The sequence below is a fragment of the Neodiprion lecontei genome, chromosome 1 (genome assembly GCF_021901455.1).
Source record: "Neodiprion lecontei isolate iyNeoLeco1 chromosome 1, iyNeoLeco1.1, whole genome shotgun sequence".
Classification (NCBI taxonomy): Eukaryota; Metazoa; Arthropoda; class Insecta; order Hymenoptera; family Diprionidae; genus Neodiprion; species Neodiprion lecontei.
This window is the reverse complement of record NC_060260.1, coordinates 7,523,181-7,542,519: the sequence shown is the minus strand read 5'-3', so window position 1 is coordinate 7,542,519 and position 19,339 is coordinate 7,523,181. Positions and strand designations below refer to the sequence as shown.

Here is a 19,339-nt window from a genome sequence, read left to right as displayed (position 1 = left end):
TTATTAGTTATTTCAGCTCCCGTTGAAAAATTTCTTGCTTTAACATATACAGAAAAGAAAAAAGAACGTAGTGTGACAATTTTTACTACAGCTTTGATTTACGTTTGTCTGTTTCAACTGTTAAATATTCATACCCACTGCATACGCGTTTACGCTACACGCGCATTACTGTTGATAAACTTTAATTTTTTCATCTATAATAATAATTTTGTCAACTAGGTTAACGAAATGTAGGAAAATTTTGTAATTTCACGTTCTTTTGACCAAATTAACTGTAATATTTTGCATCTCATTTTTCTGTGTAATAGAGTTTGGTATGATATTAAAAAAAAAAAACTCAGTCTTTCGATTTCAAACAATTGTACAGGATATGTAATTTAGTTTTGAGGGCTTGGCTCAGCAGTTTTGATACAGTTCACTCTAACGAATAAACGATGAAGTTGACAAATATTTTAGCAGCGCAAATTCGCTCTCTCTCTCTCTCTCTCTAACCTGATTTATTTATTTATTCCTCACTATCGCGTTGATTTTATTTGTACTTTTCTACCGCTCGTTTTATTGATATACCGTTTTAATGTTTTACCGTATATCTTATTTACCTATTTATTTCTTCGCTTTTATTTTGTTATATTTTACTTTATTTATTTATGCGTCCATTTCTGCGTCATACGTATTTGTTTTTACCTATCTACTCGATTATCCATAGTTTTGTTCTCGTTTCTCCTACTTTTTTAGTTCATTGCTAATTTCAATATTGTGCTTCTTTGCTATTTACCTTGTAAGTTATTTATTTTTTCTCTGTTTTATCTATATACCGTTCATATTCCCATCCGAGGAGACTTGCCCCAGGGCGAATAAACGCTTTTCTCTCTCCCTCGCTCTCTCTCTTTAAACCCACGACTACACAGCTCTTGCGTATATATTTGTTTCGTCTACTGCGACAGCTTGCACTCTAGGGAGTGTCTAACTCTCAACCGCGTCTAAATGCAGACGCAAACGTTAGCATCCTATAACTGCAGTCACCGTGTGCCCAAGGTACACAGTTTAATATACCGGTATAAACGTTTGCCTGTTATTATATCGTGACAATTTTCGTATACACACAGCTTGCAAGTTCGTCGGTGTCGTTGACTCCACAATCGATCTCTGTATCGATTCTCCCTTACCAATAACGATCCATCCATCGATAAATGACGAAAATGGTTCTTTACCGAAATTAACGTCTCGAGTTACAATTTGGATGCAGACATTTATGTATCAACAGCGAGACAGTGCTTCTGGGTAACTTGTTACGAGCAATAAATAAACGACTACCCGTGAAGCTTCTGGTTAATCCGAAGACGAATTCGTTGCTCGGTATTCGTTCCGAGCCCCCATTATCCCCTGAGAGAGAATTAAGGCCGAATTTCTAATCCTTTCCCATCTCCCAAAGGTCGGCCCTAATTATCGTATAGCCATGGTGTTTTAATGCGTGTGGGCTGCATTCCAGCCGCCCAATTCCTTTTCTTCTTTTTCTCTTTTGGTACAAAACATAAGAAAAAGTGAAGAAATAAAAGAATGAAAGAAAACAATCCATAAAATGTAACGCGACACGGAAAACGAAGAAGAGAGAACTATTTCCTTCTCATCTCCCGCACCTCTGAATTTGATCATCTAGTTCTTAATGTAAAATTTTTCCCACCGTCAATTACGGTGTTCCGTGTTCCGTTCTCCGTTTCAAAGACCCGACAGGCTTGCTTTCACACAGCACGTGCAAATTATAGTACGAAATTGAAATCGCGTGACAAGGGAAAATAAACCGGGAACCACGCACCTTGGCTATATGTAGATGGGTATAAGCTGCAGGGCGAAGCGATAAATGGTTACAATTTTGGATGAAAGGAGAGTGTAATAAAACGGTTTTGACAATCCGTCCGGGTTGTTGATTTACTCATGGATATCTGGTTTTGACTAGCTCCAACATAGCGGCGTCGAACCACCGCCACTGCCCCGTGGCAATGTTCCAAATGCTGTCTGTCGACTCCAGACAGCCGGAGCCAGACATAGCTCTCCAATTCTGGGCTAGTTAAATCAAGGCGAAAGAATAATAATGCTTAGCGGGCTCCTCCCATCCATCGGTAATAACATCGGAACAACGAGACTCTCGAGACTTGCCCGCGGTTTGATCACCACCCTAAACAGTCGCTTCGTCCTTACCGTTCTCGTAATTCTTCCTTGCGAAGTCGATGTTGTGATTGAGATCGCAATCGGTTCCGTTCGCGTCGTCGAAGAGATCCGACGAGAGCTGTCGCTGCAGCAGGATCGTCTCGTGGGTCAGTCCTCGAACTTGGACCAAAAGTTCCTCATAGCTTGACACCGGCAACGTCATCGTTCGCAGCTATTCCAAGTCTCACCCTGCAGCCCGCAGATCTTCCTCTTCGACAATCCTTCACCGCGCTCCATCCGATCCTGGGACCGAACTGGAACAGACAAAAGAACCGATCCACGATTTAGATCATACGCGAGATCGGTTTTTTTTTTTCTTTTTAAACTGAGACGAACCGACGGTACTTCCCAATCCTTATTCGACTTTACACGTAGCAATCAGGCCGCGCTTCTCTACGAATTTGACCCAATCTTAAGACCACGTGAAAACCGTACTTTCCTTGTTAGCTGCCCCAGCAACCCAGGTAGAATAACAACAAACTATTACACAGCGCACTCTGCTCGCCAAGGCAGGAATCGATAATTCGGACCTCGTGTCATACATTATTACTTACCCTCGACGCGCGCCTTCGGACCCCAAAATAAACGGGGCGAAGAACCAACCCTTCACATCGGTGCAATCGTTACGGTACACCAGATAATTCATCCGCAGGACTAAGTTAAAGTTTGCGCTGATGTGCCGCAAAGGGCAGCTAGTTAAGGTCGAGGCTGTCGGGTATAGGATTCTATGCTACTGCTTCAAGGGCCGTTTAAACAAGACCGCAAGTTTCAAGTCGCTTCCAAGGCTTCCAAAGATCATTGACACAGAAGCGATTAATTTCCTCTGGTTTCTTACGCGCTTCAGAGTTCGTTGATGAACTTCCATGGTGTGTAATAAGTCACTGTTACTCGGGTCGAATTTCTTCCCGTGAACTCGAGTTGTCAATTGACACTGTCCACTTGCCATGATTCTCACACGACGTGCGAGCAATCATTGGCGACATCGTTTCTGCTTCTCGTATCTTGTCCCTCTTTTCACTCTGTGCATAAGAGACCCAGGAAAATGTACTAGATGCAGCACTGGGTGGTGGCACGTATGAGCCTTGTAGCCGGGGCACTAAAGTCTACGTGGCACAAAGTGAAGAGTCCACTTGCTGGTGGTTGCAGCGTTGCGGAATAGGGAGGAAGGCGGAGGAGCTTCGGAGCCGGGCGTGAGTCACTCCGTCAATGTACCTTCCATTATTCCATGTATACGTGCATACTGACTAGCCTCCGTGCACACAATCACCTTGGTTGTATAGCTGACAGGCAGGAGTTCTCAACCCGGTGAGAATTTGGACGAATCGGACGCTCTATACTTGGCAAATTGTACCTTGGTATACATTTTCCCAAGTTAGTAGTCCGGCTTGTACCGACCTTGGAGAACGTGGTGTAACAACTGACATGTACAATGGTACCCGCGCGTTATTAGCTCTAATTCAATTACCCCGTTCGCTCGATGTCGTTACGAAATAATCCGTCTCGCAAAATATACGCCTTCTAATCTACCTGGAGTACGTTTCGCGTGTAGAGGAGTCTCCCTGGAAGCACGTTGTCCGTTGTTTGAACCGAATTCGAATGGCTAAAAGCCAAAAACCTTCCATACCCCAGACGCGTTGAAACATTCTTCAAAAGCTGCAACACACGCGTCGAACGAGTTTTTGAATACGGTCTTCAAATGGCAGCCGCAAACCTGTCCAACTTGTCTCGAGTAAATTTACTCTCGTGATGTTCATGCATGAGGAATCGCACAGAGAGAACAGGTTCGGCGTGTCTGTAACGACTGCAACGGACAAACCAGCAGCTGGATGAAAATTTCACTATAAATAATCTCATATCACTCGAAAGCTTTGTCATTCGACTTCCGTCATCGCTACGCTGCACACAAGGTTATTCTGAAAAGAAGCCTTAATTCCCGTAAGAGTACCTAAGTATTTTCCAGACAGTACAGCACAAGGTTTATTCGCGTACAAACTTTAAGCGAAAGATTTTTTCTTGGTATCCAAAGTCAGTGAATAAAAAACATCCATCGATGTTGACGTTTCAGTCCGTTGGTTGGGGCCCTCTTCGAAACTATAAAATTTGTTGGAATACCTTACGTTACGTATATGGATAATCATTTGACAAGTACCCAAATAAAAGAAAATGTTTTTTATTCTCTGACTATGATACCAAGGACAAATCTCTCGTACAATTCAATAAGATCGATTAACTTTGAGTACCTTATACGCACTTTTCAGGAGGGAAGTGAGCGATTGTCAAAGGTGAATGCACCACGTATTGATTCCTGGCTTCCGTATTGCCTTACCACGTACTACGTCGCTCGTCGTGTTCAAGTCCGCCTTCCAGCTAGTGTGGAAGAAGGTACTTACTGTTGGTACTGCTTCAAGGAGCCGAATGAGCTGAGACGAATACGGTGTTTAAAACTCGTGACCAGAACTACGTCGACTTCCATATCGAAGGTTCTAACTGCACTACGATGTTACGAACAAGGCGGCAGCGATTTATTATGAAGAAAGAATGATCAACTATGAAGGAACAAAGAGGACAAGGGTACAGAAACGACAAGCCCTGGGCAAGGACGACCCCTTAGAAGGTATGAGCCACGTTTTCTCATCGCAACTTAATCCTTTGGAAGAATTCATAAATCCTATTCTCTCTTGGCCGTCGACTTACAAGGTGACGCGACGATCTTGGTCTCGATCTCACACGTGACGTTCTTCGCAGTTGTGTTCGACAAAAATTCACTTTTTGTGTGTAAAATGAAAACTTTGATCTGATTACGTCAGGAACATGATTTGGTATAGTAGAATTGATATTAGAATATTTTGTATACCTACGAATAGTTTTATTGTAATATGTATGATTTATTTACTTTTTCCATAAATACAGTTTTCACGAACAAAAACGATGTTGTACATAGTGTTGCGGTACACTGGTCGACAAAATTTTGTAACAAGAAAGGTGCTTACTAATTTTGAAATACCTATCTACCCTCATTATAAAACCATATTTATTTTGATTCGATCACGTCTGGTTTTTGGGTTACAGCTACTATCAGTAATATTGATTGTTTATCGTTTTGACTTACCTTTTTTGACTCAAGGTGTTTTGTTATTCATTGTAACTAATTAACTGGTATTGATAGTAAATAACAAAACACCTTGAATCAAAAAAGGTAAGTCAAAACGATAAACAATCAATATTACTGATAGTAGCTGTGACCCAAAAACCAGACGTGATCGAATCAAAATAAATATCGTTTTATAACGATGGTACATAGGCGATTCAAAATTGACAAGCACCTTTCTTGTTAGAAAATTTTGTCATCAGTTCCGAATTCACGTTTCTCGCATCACCCTCTCGCTTGTGTTCGAGTGAAACTTTTCGAGCCAGCCTTACGTATACACGCCGTATAGTCCCTGTATACTTTTGGCGTTTGAAAAGCTTATTCTTCCGAGATTTTGACAAAGAACTAATCTTCAGCCGAGTTGCTCGAGCAGTACGCGTGCTCGTCATAGCTGCGGCAATTTGCTTCTGCAACGGGTCCGACGAACCGGAATCAACTTTACGCCTCCCGGGCTTAACAGTCCCGTGCCGCAGACACGCTACGCGAGTGATTCGGTTGGCTGGTTTAGTTGAAATTTCAAATTACACTCTAATGGAAGAATTTAATATCGAATTATTATACGAGCAGAAGTACGGAAAGGCCTCACGTTGTGGCCAAACACGCATTTCGGCCTTTGTAATTACGCCTCGAAGATTATTATCATACGGTGTAATATGTTATTACTCTAACTACGCTTCTTATCTCACCTAGGGTAATTACTCGAAACCTGTATGTATACGTATATTCAAATACCTCGCCAGAGGCCTCCAAGTTCAATATCGTTTACCACCTCTGCAGATGATGCTCAAACATGGTCAGACCTTGGCAAGAATGTCGACCGGTTTAAAGAGAATTACTCGGTCAACCGATCACCGCGAGTTAACGATCCCTCCGTCTCTCTTGCCATCAGCTGCTTCCTCTCTCCTTTCCTTTCTCTCTCCGCCTGCACACTTCGCGAAAAATCTCCTGACACGTATCACCGGCTCACATTCTGCGATACGTGGGTTACACGTACCGGAACATTGCGATTGCACGGTTACAAGAAAACGCTCCGTACAAGCTCGAGCTAACGTTGAAGTAGAAACTTCAAACTCGCACCGTGATTACAGGATCGTTTATTTTCAGGAAACGAGATCGAGCGAATCGCTGAGATCTTGGCGCTCACGGAGCAAGAAATATGAATAGATAATTATAGCGTAAAGACAGTCATAGATACGAATGATCAATTTCATCGGTATTAAAGAGCGGAGAAGAAAAGGCGCGATCTTTCGTTTCACACTTTCTTTGATTCATTGCTAGAAAGTGTGAGTACGGATCGTTAACCTCTCGCCGCTCTAGCGTTTCCCAAATCGAAACGCAATTTGTGCCAATGAAAGTGGCTGCGTGGCGCCGAGTGTGTCAACCCGTCGAATTTAGTTTATTTCTTATATATAAATTAAGAATATTATTTTTTATAATTATTATATATAATTAAGAATTCGGCGGAGACCCGAGTAAAGGTCGAGTGGATTCGTCGTCATTCACCACTGACGAGTGAGTTATAGGTTCAGCCGGACTAGATATTGTCCGAAAGCAATTACCGCGCTGCAGCGCGGCTCGCAATCAAAGAGGGAGGACAAAATTGGGCAGAGAATGTTCGGACCTCGGTGCCGGCGATAAGAGTAACTTTGAATTAGCCCTGCTGACCCAGTTCGATCCTAGAGCCTTGATCTTTTTATCCTACTTGGGCTGTCGGTGTTATACCCGTGGAAGCTAAAAACGAACGCAACACCCGAACTACTACGCTGTGTCTGCTCTCTCTCCTTGGAGCCCAGAGCGTTTTTGTTGAAAATTTACAGAGCGACGCTTCAATAGACTCCGGCAATTAACTTTCAGCTCCGATTCTCGTCGTGAGAAACGCTTCTCGAGGTACGGAATCTGTAAGGTGCTCGAAATTTGCATTCAATGTTCGGAGTAAAAAAGCCTTACAATACTTGTGATCTGAAACTGGAACAATTATCACAGGTCTGCAAAAAATAGTTTATCTCATCCGAATGGGATGATTTTGGTAAATGTTACGTTTTCGGGTTTCCTGAATCCAAAAATCACTTTCATTTTCCTCCATTACGTACAGTATTTTTGCAAAATACAAGGTGTTCGCATGAAAAAACCGCCGTTTTGTTACAACGAGCTGAACAATATTGCTTATAAAATTAAAAAAACAATTTCTTCATCAAATCTATGTACTCAACATTCCGTGTTCATTCTTTGTCTATTAACTTTTTTTTTCTTCTCTTTGATACTTCTCTGAACACGTTACCGCTTTCCATTTTCTGTTTGTATTTATCTTGTGTCTCACTCTAGTACACATTAAATGAAAGTAAGAAATAACTTTTGCATAGGATTTTTAGAACCAGAATAGGATACCAGATATCGAGTTAACCGAGAGTTTCACTTTAATTGAAACAACAAACACGAGTTCAAGAAATAAGAATTTTTTCCCTATTTTTCCCGGTTTCAGTAAGTATAAATCTATAAAAATCGGTATAAAAAATGTGTGCAGTTTTTTGATTGCAGACCTGTGCTATTTGTACTTTAGTGCGAAAAAATGATTTGAACACTTGCTCGACCTCTGATTCGAATTTCTTACGAAAAGAATATCAGTATACACGACGCTTAGAATCGCTGTAGTTGGCTTATTGCCGTCTTCCCTCTAATCTCATAAAAGAGGCTTAGGAATCGCAGCTGGACTGCCGATTCTCCCCGAGGGTGAATCTTCTCCGTTTTTTTTTTCTTTTTCTGTTTTTTTTTTTGATTGTCTTTCTTATCTCCTTACATGTACGCGGGATCCAGATAATAATAAGAGCTGAAGAACGTGCTGCGTGGATGATATCGCCGCCAGCGGTGATCGCATGCACGCCGTTCCTGTACAACATTATGGGTATAATATTGTGAGACTACGAAAGGGATCGAAGAGAGTGGAACGTGCGTCGAGCCGACATCTCAAAAGATGGAATTATCTTGGGACGAGTGGAGGCGTAACAGCGTTTCCAGATTCCTATAATCGTTTCTAAGATCTCAACGAGTTGAGTGTTCTATAAATATATCCTTAGAGCGAGAGATGTGCAAGGTGGACGGGCCTCTTTGAAAGCGTGGAGCGAGTTGAGAGCGAGAGCTAGCTGTGCGGTGTCTGCTAGATGAATAGACGTCGTGCTCTTACACGCGTACACGACGAGAAGTCGAGATGACAAACGTTACCTCACCCAATTATGCAACTTCGGACAAAAAATAACACTCCGGGCACAGAAATGTTACGGTCCGACTTTTACTACGCGTTACGCGACGTCGACGCGTTGCACGAATCGCATATTGCGATTTGATTGTTGAGAGAAATTGGAATTCAACGTGATTCTGATATCTTATTGAACCCAACTTCATTCTCCGTTGACGTATTTTGCATTATTTATTGTTATAATTCGACAAATACACACTCAGGAAAAGTAAGTGTATTGTTATCTATTTTGAATTGAAACGAAATCAGTTAGAAAAATTTCGACTGCGAAATAATTGTTCAAACTGCAAACACTTTTGTAATATTATTGTAAGGGGCATGAAATCTTAATCGTGAAATTGGTGCAGTTTTAAAAACACGCTCCAGCGTGTAGAAACCTGTACAAAATGCATAATATTTTAATAGTAGTGAAAATTAATTTGCTGGAAGAAACTCTGGTTTTAACAATAAACCCAGAAACCCAGTATTCTACATTCTTACAACCTCGACCAATGAAGTGGACTGGTACTTGATTAGGTATTGTTATATTTATTATTTTCATTTCCATTTGAAGCAGAAATCTGTTACCTAAAATTTTGATTACACTCTCCAGAAAGAAACGCAGAAGCTGCGGACATGAAATTTAACCTTATCGTATAATGTTCGTCAACATTTTCTTGCCCAGCGTAATAAATCATTCTGCGTTCTATTTTGGATCAGTAAAATTCGCAGTTGATATCAAAACATGCTATTGAAATTTTGACAGTCAATCCTAACGATGTTAACAAGTGTTTGTTTCGACAAGTTTGAATTATATAGTACGTTATTGTAAACCGATAAAAAGCAAAGCATATCGATACTTTTGGAAACTTGACTCTTTTAAAATAATTTCAAAATTGTAACAAAAAAAAGTTATCTTTTTGACAACGTTACTATCTTCAGCCACGCTGTGTAAAATACATAGTATTAAGGAAAGTAATACACTTATACCTATATCATAGTATTTGCTCTAATTTACGAACACATACCTTGTTGCGAATCTCTCACGCTCTTGAAAACCTCGAGAAGTGAGATAAGTCCCGTCGAACAAGCCTCGAAACTGTTACAACTCTCAACTCTTCTACAGCCTTGGAGCTGTCGGCACGAACAATAATAATTAAGTTTTCCGATCAGTACAGAACTCAAGTCGAAGTGCACTGTTAGAGGATCACGAAAAATGACAACGTCGAACCGCGCACTGCCGGTTTAAACGATCGTACGAATCAGCGTACGGGCATCGATAAATGCGACAAAGCGATCGAGCCGACTCTAATCGCGAGTGATAGTTCGATTGTATTCTTCGAATTGGGGTGGATATCAGAGATTGTCGAGCCGCGACCCGAACCCCTCACTTGCATTCCGGTGTCACGCGGTCCCTCCACTGGTGTCCGCTTCGGGCCGCGAATGCCGCGATGTGCCCGAGAACCAGGAGGTCACGCATGGTTTCCCGCCGCCGAGGGACGAATTCCCCTCCTCGACCGACGCCCGGCGTCGTTTGCTTTCACTGGCTTCCACTGGCTTCCACTCTAGGCCTGCCATGCTGCTCTCTCCTCCCTTGCACCTCCGAAGGTTCTCTCACTCCCATCGTCGTCTCCTCTAGCTATACTCCCCCTCATCCCCTTCCCACAGCCCCTTAAGCTCGCAGCCTTGGCGGCGCCGCGACGCCTGGCATGTTCGAGGCGGTTCTGCATCGCCAATTCCGCGATACCTCCGTGCAATCGTGGGGGGAAAACTTTTTAGTTGGCTGTTTTCGTGGAGATGGAAATAAAAAGGAAGGCAATAAAACGCAATTAAAACGACGGAGCAATGAGAGAACCCGTATCTTTCACGACTCGTGCAGTTCGTAAATTTTAGTCAATGACGTTCACTCGTCGAAAATGGTACAGTGTTTAACGATATTCCTACCCATCGGTCTATGAAGAATTGCTGAATATTATTATCCGTTTGGCTCGCATACTTGCCTGGTGAAATCTATAAATTGATAAGAATTCACAGTTGGTGCAGATTGAATTTTCGGAAAAGGTGAACGCAGTCACGTTTCTTATCGTGGGCAAATAGTTTGAAAATGATCGTGACCCTGTAAGATTAAACTAGGATTCTGTTTTGAAAAATGTTTGAACATCGGCAAGAACATAGATCGATTCATAAGTTATCTACACATATACCAAGTTACTTGTAACAGTTATATTTCGCAGGTAAGATTACCAGTTTCTCACTACGCCCGCTCTGCGATGCAGACTGTGAAATACGAGGCAGGTATATAAGGGTAAGGTCATCCATAATAGAGAAGACGTTTTCGTATCCGTAGGTGAGTAATAATAAATAAGCAGCGGGGATATAACCGTATACTGGAAACTCGACGGACTCTGCACGTGTAACATGTTTTATATTATGCGCATCTAAATCGCCCCGCAACGTTTCACGACCCTTTCCCATTTCGAACCAGAATTCCACCCAGCGTTGTATAACATATGTATACAAAAACGTTCTTATGTATGTATAATATAAACGTCTGTCCGTACGTAGCTTGTAAGTACAGGTATTCTGCTTTACGCGATGCAGGTGAGGGTCGCGTCGACGTCTGACGCCTAAAATATGATAAATAAAGTCATATTTTGCATGGAAATGAAAGAAAGTTACAAAAATAAATGATAACAAGGAGAACGCCTGAAGAAAAGAGCACAGTTGCCAAACGATTCGTTTTGATCTGCTCTTTTTCCTGCCGTATGCCTACAATTAGCGTTCATCATCGCAACGCGTGCTGCTCGATTGATCGTCGGCTAGCTCTGATACGCTACAGACGATATTTTAATTGGGCAATCGGATGTGGGATGCTTTTGAAACGATATCGGAGTGGCTGGAACTCGTCCAAACTCTGCGCAGTTTCTTGGCTCGTGTTGGACCGATAACTGCACCCACAGAGCCCGGTTTAGCACTGCGTCACAGAGCCTAGATTTCGTACAAGTGCTCTGGCTCTTGGATCATGCGGTAGAATAGACGGAGGGGAAGATTCGCAATGTTTTTCGAGCGATCGCAAAGTTCGCAAAGTTCGCTAATGTTTCGTAGAAAGTGAAGAATATTCGATTCCTGAACCATCTGCAATGTTCATTACAATATATCTTTATTGATTTTCTTGGTACAAAACTTGACAATTTGCTAAATAATAGCGTGATAATTTGTGATTAGGGTATAATGTGCGGTACGAGTAATGCCATGAATTTCAATTATAATTTAAAATTTGCTGGCGCCCATTCATCGGGTTAGATAAGTCGACGCGAGCTCTTCGCATCGGCTTTCGAGAGAACAAATCTTGACGATCACAGTGAATAAAGTCATTTCATTTTCCATAGGCCATTTCCGGTTTCCATTCGCCGTACCTCCCCAGCTCATAAAGTCGTTTAATCATCTCTAACTTTGATCTGCGATTTGATCTAATTACGCGTTCGTCGCGACGCTTCGACGCAAAAGCTGAACTTCCGGTTCCTCCTCTTTGCGATGAGGAGGTGATGAGGAACGGCCGCCAATCGTTCGCGTTACTTTTCACGGGCGATTCGCCGGGCTTGATCATTGTATCCGCCCGGTTCTGTTCAATTTCGTTATTCCACGCGCAGGAGACACGGATGACCGGTAGTTTCGTAAATATCTTGTAAACAACGACAGGCGGAAAAGTTTCCCCGGAGAATCTGAAGCGGACGCGAGTCCCGCTCGCTCGGTCGATCAAACCGGCTTCCCGCGAATTGACTAGTCTGAGAAACGCCACGGAGTAATTCGAACCGGCGTATTTAGCCAGAAAATCTCTGAGGCTTGAAAATTCGCTTCTAAACGAGTATCTCCGCCAACATTTCCGTATCACGATAGCTGCGGCTCGTTCCCTCGGTTCAGCCGTCATTCTCGATCTTTGATCTATACCCAGATCGCTCGACGATTTAAGAGGAAATTCAGTAAGGTAGAAGTCGTTGTCCTCCTCCAAAACCCCAAAGACATTGTCGTCGTTCTCCCCCCGTCGAAATCGATGCGCGGCGAAGTCACGACGCGTAAAATTGAGTCCATTACAGCCGAATTGATACGTCGAGTGCGCGGGTGAGACACGTGTCGGACGGCGGAGGGTGGACAAAATTTCCGCGCGATAAGCGCTTCTCCGTTTCGCCGAGAGGTGGCGATGGACTCGTCGAGTAGTGAAACGAGTAAGAGCGAGAGAGAGAATGTAAGAGTACTAGCTTTCTTTTTCTCCCGGCGCATACGCAGTTGCAAATAGCTACGACGGCTACGACGTTTATACCGCTGCGCATGCGTCACCAGAGAGAAAGAAGGTCGGTTTTGATCTTTTTTCTCTTTTTAATAGTGAGACACTTCAGTTATACGAGCGCCTATACCCTCCCCACTCTATATCCTTACACTCCATGGTGAGAAGTTAGGTTCAGGTTGAAGTAGAGCTTCGAACTTCGAAGATCGGCTGACTGTCTTCTTCCGGCCACGTTAAGACGGATCGTTTCATACATATTAGTAAAGTTTGCCGAGTTCGATCGAGGACTGCGGGCTGGGTATTTGCCGGGTATTATACGAGTTTAAATGCGAATTTGATAGGCCGCTAAATCACCGCGCAACATGGACTACTGGATGACGTGGTTCCTGCTCGGTGCGCTTCTAGGTGCCGTATTCGACGCGAGTAGCGTAGAACTAACCTTCGAGCTGCCGGATAATGCCAAAGAGTGCTTTTACCAGGACATTGAGAAGAACGTATCGTCGACCCTCGAGTTCCAGGTAAGTCGGATAAATCCACTACCGATATCCCTCCAAAATCACAATCAGCGCCCTTAACCTTAACCTCGAACCCAAAGGGAGGGGCGACTGGGAACATTTGTAGGTTCGTCGGTTGTTTTGACAACCAACCAACGTCTCATTCTCTTTGATTCCTAGGTCGTGACCGGTGGCCAGTACGATGTTGACGTCACACTGGAGGCGCCGAACAAGGAGATAATATATCGTCAGGTGAAGACGCAGTTTGATTCGCACACGTTTACACCGACGATATCCGGGGTCTATAAAGCCTGCTTCAGCAACGAGTTTTCGACCTTTTCGCACAAGCTTGTGTACATGGACTTTCAGGTCGGAGATGAACTCCCTCTGCCTGGTCTTGGCGAGCATGTCACGGTTATGACTCAGGTGGGTTCGTTATTTTATTCATCGAAAGTTGCGAAACATCAGTGAATTCGTAATTATACTTGAAATTTATTATCCAAGATTATTGAATAGCTAGCGATTATCTTCTTGCTTTATAGATGGAGTCGTCTGCGCAGGAGGTGCACCAAAATCTGAACAGTATTTTGGACTACCAGACACATCACAGACTGCGAGAAGCGCAGGGTCGAAAACGGGCCGAAGATCTTAACGAGCGAGTGATGTGGTGGTCGGTTATGGAGACCTTAGCAATTCTGATTACAACAATAGGACAGGTCTTTGTCCTGAGAGACTTTTTCACCGAACGAAATCCTTACCCAAAGTCATAGTAAGCTCAACTATTGATCCATTCTCAATTAAAACAGCTGACGATATATTTGTAATTGACGATATATTTTAGACGCTTAATTAAAAGGCAAGAATAAAAATGCGTCAAGAACTATATCTTGCCCCCAAAATTAAGCACTAAAATTACGTCAATTTGGAGTTGAATTTCTCTTGGTGCAACGTCTTGATGTACAAGATACACTTGTTTGTATCAAGTGTGTGTCGGATGAATATTTACATGTTGCATGCAACAAACGGTGACGCGTTTAGTTATCACCTTGCAAATGCAACGTTACAGTGTATATTTATTTGGGGATTTATTTATAGGAATTTAGGTAAGTTACATTTTAGTATAGGCCTACTGTTAACCTCCTATCATAGGAGTGCGAGTAAACAGAAAAGTTTCAGTGTGAAATGGCTATGTGAAAGTTCAAACGTAAGAATCGCCGGCATACAAAGTAACGTTTTTGATATTGTATGTGTGTAATATACTTATTCATTAAATTTTTTCCGTGGATTATTACATCTAATCGTTGATTTTCTCATACAATGATATCAATAACAAAGCGGCTAAAGTATTCTTAACACAGTTATTTTACAATCCAGATACTAACGAAATAACATCCGTAACTCAATATCGTACAAAATATGCCTCCTATTTAAAAAAAAACCAAGAGTCATCTGAAAAACGTATGGGTAATTCGTACAAACTCTAGTAGATCGTAAGCTCAGTATGATTTACGATTTTCTATCATCACATTATCATCTTGCAAATTTTAAAGACTTGTAAACTTTTTGTACACAAATCACTATGTATGTACACGAGGTAAAATGAGTTAATACATCCATCAAGTATGAAATAATCGTGTCCTTCCAATTTTTAGTCAGCGATTTTTATGCTGTACGAGCGTGTGTGTCATTTTCGACACGCGATGTTTCTTACCGAGCAAGCAGTTGTGTTAAACGCTGATTGGGTATTTTTTCTTCGTCAAGCACATTAGCTTCAAAATATCAACCACAACCACTGATCCAGAGATCAGTGACCACTGCTGAATAATGCATAATTGAACGAATGAGTGACAAACGAATGAGAAATTAGTTGAATCTCACGCTTTCAGTATTTCGGGCCTGTTAATTGTAAGGGAAATAAAAATGAATACGAAGTGTATTGACAAAATTGTCACCTTTACTTGGGACAGTTACATACATACGCACAAAAAGCTGTTGTGAATAAGAGTCGCGGGGTCTAAACAATGTAACAAGTTGTTGAAAGGAACTGCCGTTAAGTATATAATTCGCAATGCCGACATCGATGTCTTATTTTTTTCTATCTCACGTTTTAGACTAAAAGAGAAAACCTTGAGTTACCGACAAAACGCGCCTCCGCGTTATTCTTTACCGGCAAACTCCAAGAAGTTTTTAAGGTTACCGTCGGTTACCTACTGCCTAGTACCTCGACTCTCTGGCTATGACAGCCATACTTAAATTTGCCCAAGGCTGGCTCTCTGACGACCCTCACTCAACGTGTATTCACTCGTTCGCGAAATGAACACAACGCATCGATTCTGTAGAAGAGGAGGGCGAGGAGTTAGTTCGTGGCCGAATAAACAAATGGCGGACAAAATAAAACCACTTTGGCCGCGGGGTTGATGAAATAAACAACTGACGGATGGATAATTATTACGGTTCGCCGGCGTATTTCGTAAATTACAGCGATCGCGATGGAGGCGGAAGTTTTGGTTAATACGATATGCCCGTCGCCAGAGGAATTGAGTGTGATAGTAAAGAGTGTCCGATGTCTGGAATGCGGGCTTGAATTTCAAAACGAGCCTCGACTCCGACTCCACGATCTTAAGGTTCACAAGCAGGGAAACTTGGCGAAAAATGACAAGAAAAACATACAGTATCACTGCCCCGTTTCCTCCTGCGTATACGCTCTTAAATCCGAACGATACTTCACAACTATGAAGTACCTTAAACAGGTTAGGTTTCGCTCCGATCGTAATGCCCTTCTCGTTTCCAATCTTGAACTTAATCACTCGGAAGTAATCTAACCCCGATCTTGCTCTTTTCATTACAGCATTACCTCAAGGTACACGCAGCTAAAACCTTCATGTGTACGCAATGCTCCAAATGTTTTTCAACCGAGGCTGCCAAGGATGCTCACGTTAGGATATGCGGTGTGCAATTCACCTGCAATTGCCTCAAAGTATTCTCAACTTACGAAGCTCTACTTACACATGCCAAACGCTACAAGCACATAATAGACAACAAATACAAACTTTTACTCAAGTGAGTATTATAGCCTTCATTAAACACTAAATTATCTATGAAAGATTGTTATTTGAGTCTGGGTCTTTGAGAGTTCTGAGAATCTTCAATTTCTGCAAAGATTCTCAAATATATCAACTTTTGGAATACTCCCACTGTATGCAGCTTGAAACCGTATTGATATCTTAGATTTTCCCTACTTCTTCATCCCTGATTTTCCCTAATTTTCTCTCGTCAATATTCATTATAAATGATATTCTCTAATTGTCCTCTATATTCTCTTGTGTACCTAAATATTTGGATTCGTTTTATTCTCTCTGGCGATATGGCACCTGTATTATTACAAACAATTGAGCATAAGTTATCGTGATATTGGATAATCGTGTTTGGATTTAAATCACTGAGCGAAAAAGCATAGACAATAATTGAAGAAGGAAAAAAAATATACGGCAGAATGGAAACCCATCTACCTAATATTATTTCTCTGTGTATCATTAAACATGGGTTTAGCTCAAGCACTTTTGAGTAAAAACACAGTGAATGTTGTTATCCGTTCGTAAAGAATTTTGTTGAAACATTTTTTATCCTCTGGCCTTCATCTACCCAAAGATAAGTATCTGAAAACCGTATCCTGAATGTCCCATCCCATCAATTTCAGCGAGCACTCTTGGATTTTGATGTGAATCATTCCTTCTTCATAAATATGATTACAGAAAGACAAAATTGAAGACATTACCAGCTGTTCAAGTCACAATTGTTAATGTCGGCAAGCCGGTTAATATCTTGCCAAATTCCATAGATGGGTCTAATACTTATACTTATTTGATGGATGGAAAACTGAAGGTAACTTGCGACGCAGCTATGCAGACGGATGAGTTTAAGCGGGCGAAAAAAGTGTCTAGTCCGTTGAAAAGTGTGGCAGCAAGGCGTAGGATATCGCAACAGACTCAGACAGGTGGTTTGAAAACGGAGAAGCATCATAAAACATCTGCAGAAACACAGACAAACGAGCGTTACATCATGACGAAATCCACGCAGCAAGAATCAAATTCACACATGTTGAAAGACTGGAAATGTCGGAAGAGCGAACTGCCCAAGGATTTAAACTCCACGATACTAAAGGAGGATTTGAACTTTGCCGATAATTTTGAAACTCAAAATCTGTTTTCAAACAGTCCATTGCCTTTGAGTCACGACGTCGGTTTGCAGGATCTTTGGGAGGTGAAGAACACATCGGGTACTCAGACGAACGAAGAAAATTTCCTCGAGGATCTGAACGAAAATGTAACCCAAACCGATCTAAATATATTTTATAACCACGATGAGCCTACGCTAATGCATTCTGGTTCCCAGACTACGAATCTCAACAACATTCAATACATTGAAGATAATTCGATCGGTAATACTCTCTCCTTCGCGCGGATAGGTAGCGTCGGACACACGGATTCTTTACTGATGGAAAAGATGTTTGATAATAAATTTAGCAGTATTGAAACACAGACTGAGCTCGCGTTTACACGGGAGCTCTTTGACCAGGATACCTCCTTCACCTACAGTTCCAATACGGAGACCCAGACCACCGAGAGCTTTGAGAATATGGATGAACTCTTGTACAGCAACACGTGCACCCAAACTTCGGACGAAATTCTACTTTCAGATTTGGGCTTTTCCGACATTCAAACTCAGACTGCGTGGCCACAAATCAGTGATGCTACGGTGTCTACGGAAACGCAAACCAAAATATCAAAATCTGTACAGAACGATTCCAGCATTGGGAGGTCTTGGTTACACGCGCAGACTAACCACATGGAGACTCAGACCGAACTTCTGAATTTTTTTCGGGATCTAAATTGACGCGGTGAAAACTTTTTAAATACTATTTCACGATAGCAGTCTACTTTCTCTAGTATTGGAGAATCTTTGTATTTTAATCAAGGTGCTGGCAGCAAGCGCAGGCGCGAAAACCTGTGCGAAAATATTTCAATAGTGTGTGTAGAGATTCTTCTAATATTTGTGTTTTATTGTTCATCATTCAAGGGATTAAGAAATAAAAAAGTAAGGTCCACGTTGCAACGATTTCCATTGACGTTAAAAGTCGTCAGACAAAAAAAAAAAAAAATAGTAAAAATCGTTATTAGTAAAAATTTGGAAGAGCGCGTCATTCTAAATTTCGTACTTACACTTGCACCGTACTTGCCTTCTTTAAATCTGTTAAAATCATAAATTAATTAATTCCTGTAACGCTTTGTAAATATGTTTATTGGTGTCTATTAAACTTTATTATAGTATTATACATATTACAGATAATATAGCATTCGATGATTGTTATAAATACCATATTAATAAATAATATCATTACAATCCATCCAAGTCTTTGCTGTCCAAATTTTGTAATCGGCGCAAGAAAACCTAGAAATTTGAGACAAGGGGCAAAAGATTTTAGTCAACCACAGCTTAATTCCGTGTTTGAAATTCCCGCCACACCGTATTCGGGGTTGTTTAGTTCTAGGGGTTTGCCGTGAGAGGGCGGCGAGCTCTGGCCGGAGGGTAGCGCTCCTGAGGCTGTAGAGTGTAGGTAAATTATCGCGAAACCTTCGCGAGTATAGCTATATAGGTCGGAGAGCAGCGACGAAGGGTGGCTGACGCTCCGAAGCTGGCTACGTTGAGTTTCGTACCCCGCATTGGGGTCTGACGTCACGGGTGTACGATCGACCAATCAAACCATCGTCCGTAGTCAGTTTTCCGGCTGCTAAACTCGCGTGACGCCATATTGGCGAGGGCCTACGGTGTGTGTGTTTATATATATTAAATCGACTCGAAAAGATAATAGGAAAAAATAAACAAATAAATAGAAACAAGCCCAAATATAACACAAAGAAGGAAAAAAAAAGAAACGAAAGTAAAAAAAAGTTAACCACAGGACGCGTGTATAATTTGTAAGC

At 41.8% G+C, this 19,339-nt stretch overlaps 3 protein-coding genes across 9 annotated transcripts in view; 2 read left to right on the top strand and 1 right to left on the bottom strand.

The window, feature by feature from the left end:
- LOC107219364 overlaps window positions 1-10,112 on the bottom strand; it is a 33,207-nt gene extending 23,095 nt beyond the window's left edge. For 3 of the 7 annotated variants that reach the window (XM_046733038.1, XM_046733057.1, XM_046733050.1), the window contains exons 1-2: window positions 9,611-10,112; window positions 2,197-2,459 (exon numbers count right to left, since the gene is read on the bottom strand). In XM_046733038.1, coding sequence (XP_046588994.1) covers window positions 2,197-2,368 — 172 coding nt within the window. In that variant the 5' untranslated portion in view covers window positions 2,369-2,459; window positions 9,611-10,112. Of the gene's footprint in view, window positions 1-1,314; window positions 1,401-2,196; window positions 2,460-2,541; window positions 2,689-9,610 lie in introns of those variants that run through there. The other 4 variants (XM_046733064.1, XM_046733041.1, XM_046733079.1 and 1 more) reach the window with 4 other exon arrangements.
- Window positions 10,113-12,993: 2,881 nt separating this feature from the next.
- LOC107219374 (transmembrane emp24 domain-containing protein 7) lies at window positions 12,994-14,989 on the top strand. The gene is made up of 3 exons (XM_015657571.2): window positions 12,994-13,382; window positions 13,539-13,784; window positions 13,901-14,989. Exons 1-3 carry the CDS (start codon window positions 13,227-13,229, stop codon window positions 14,126-14,128), a joined length of 630 nt encoding a protein of 209 aa, XP_015513057.1. The 5' UTR covers window positions 12,994-13,226; the 3' UTR covers window positions 14,129-14,989.
- A 507-nt stretch (window positions 14,990-15,496) lies between these two features.
- LOC107219373 lies at window positions 15,497-18,550 on the top strand. The gene is made up of 3 exons (XM_015657570.2): window positions 15,497-16,108; window positions 16,207-16,418; window positions 17,111-18,550. The coding sequence occupies exons 1-3, from the start codon at window positions 15,848-15,850 to the stop codon at window positions 18,249-18,251; spliced, it is 1,614 nt and encodes a 537-aa protein (XP_015513056.1). The 5' UTR covers window positions 15,497-15,847; the 3' UTR covers window positions 18,252-18,550.
- Window positions 18,551-19,339: the final 789 nt, after the last annotated feature.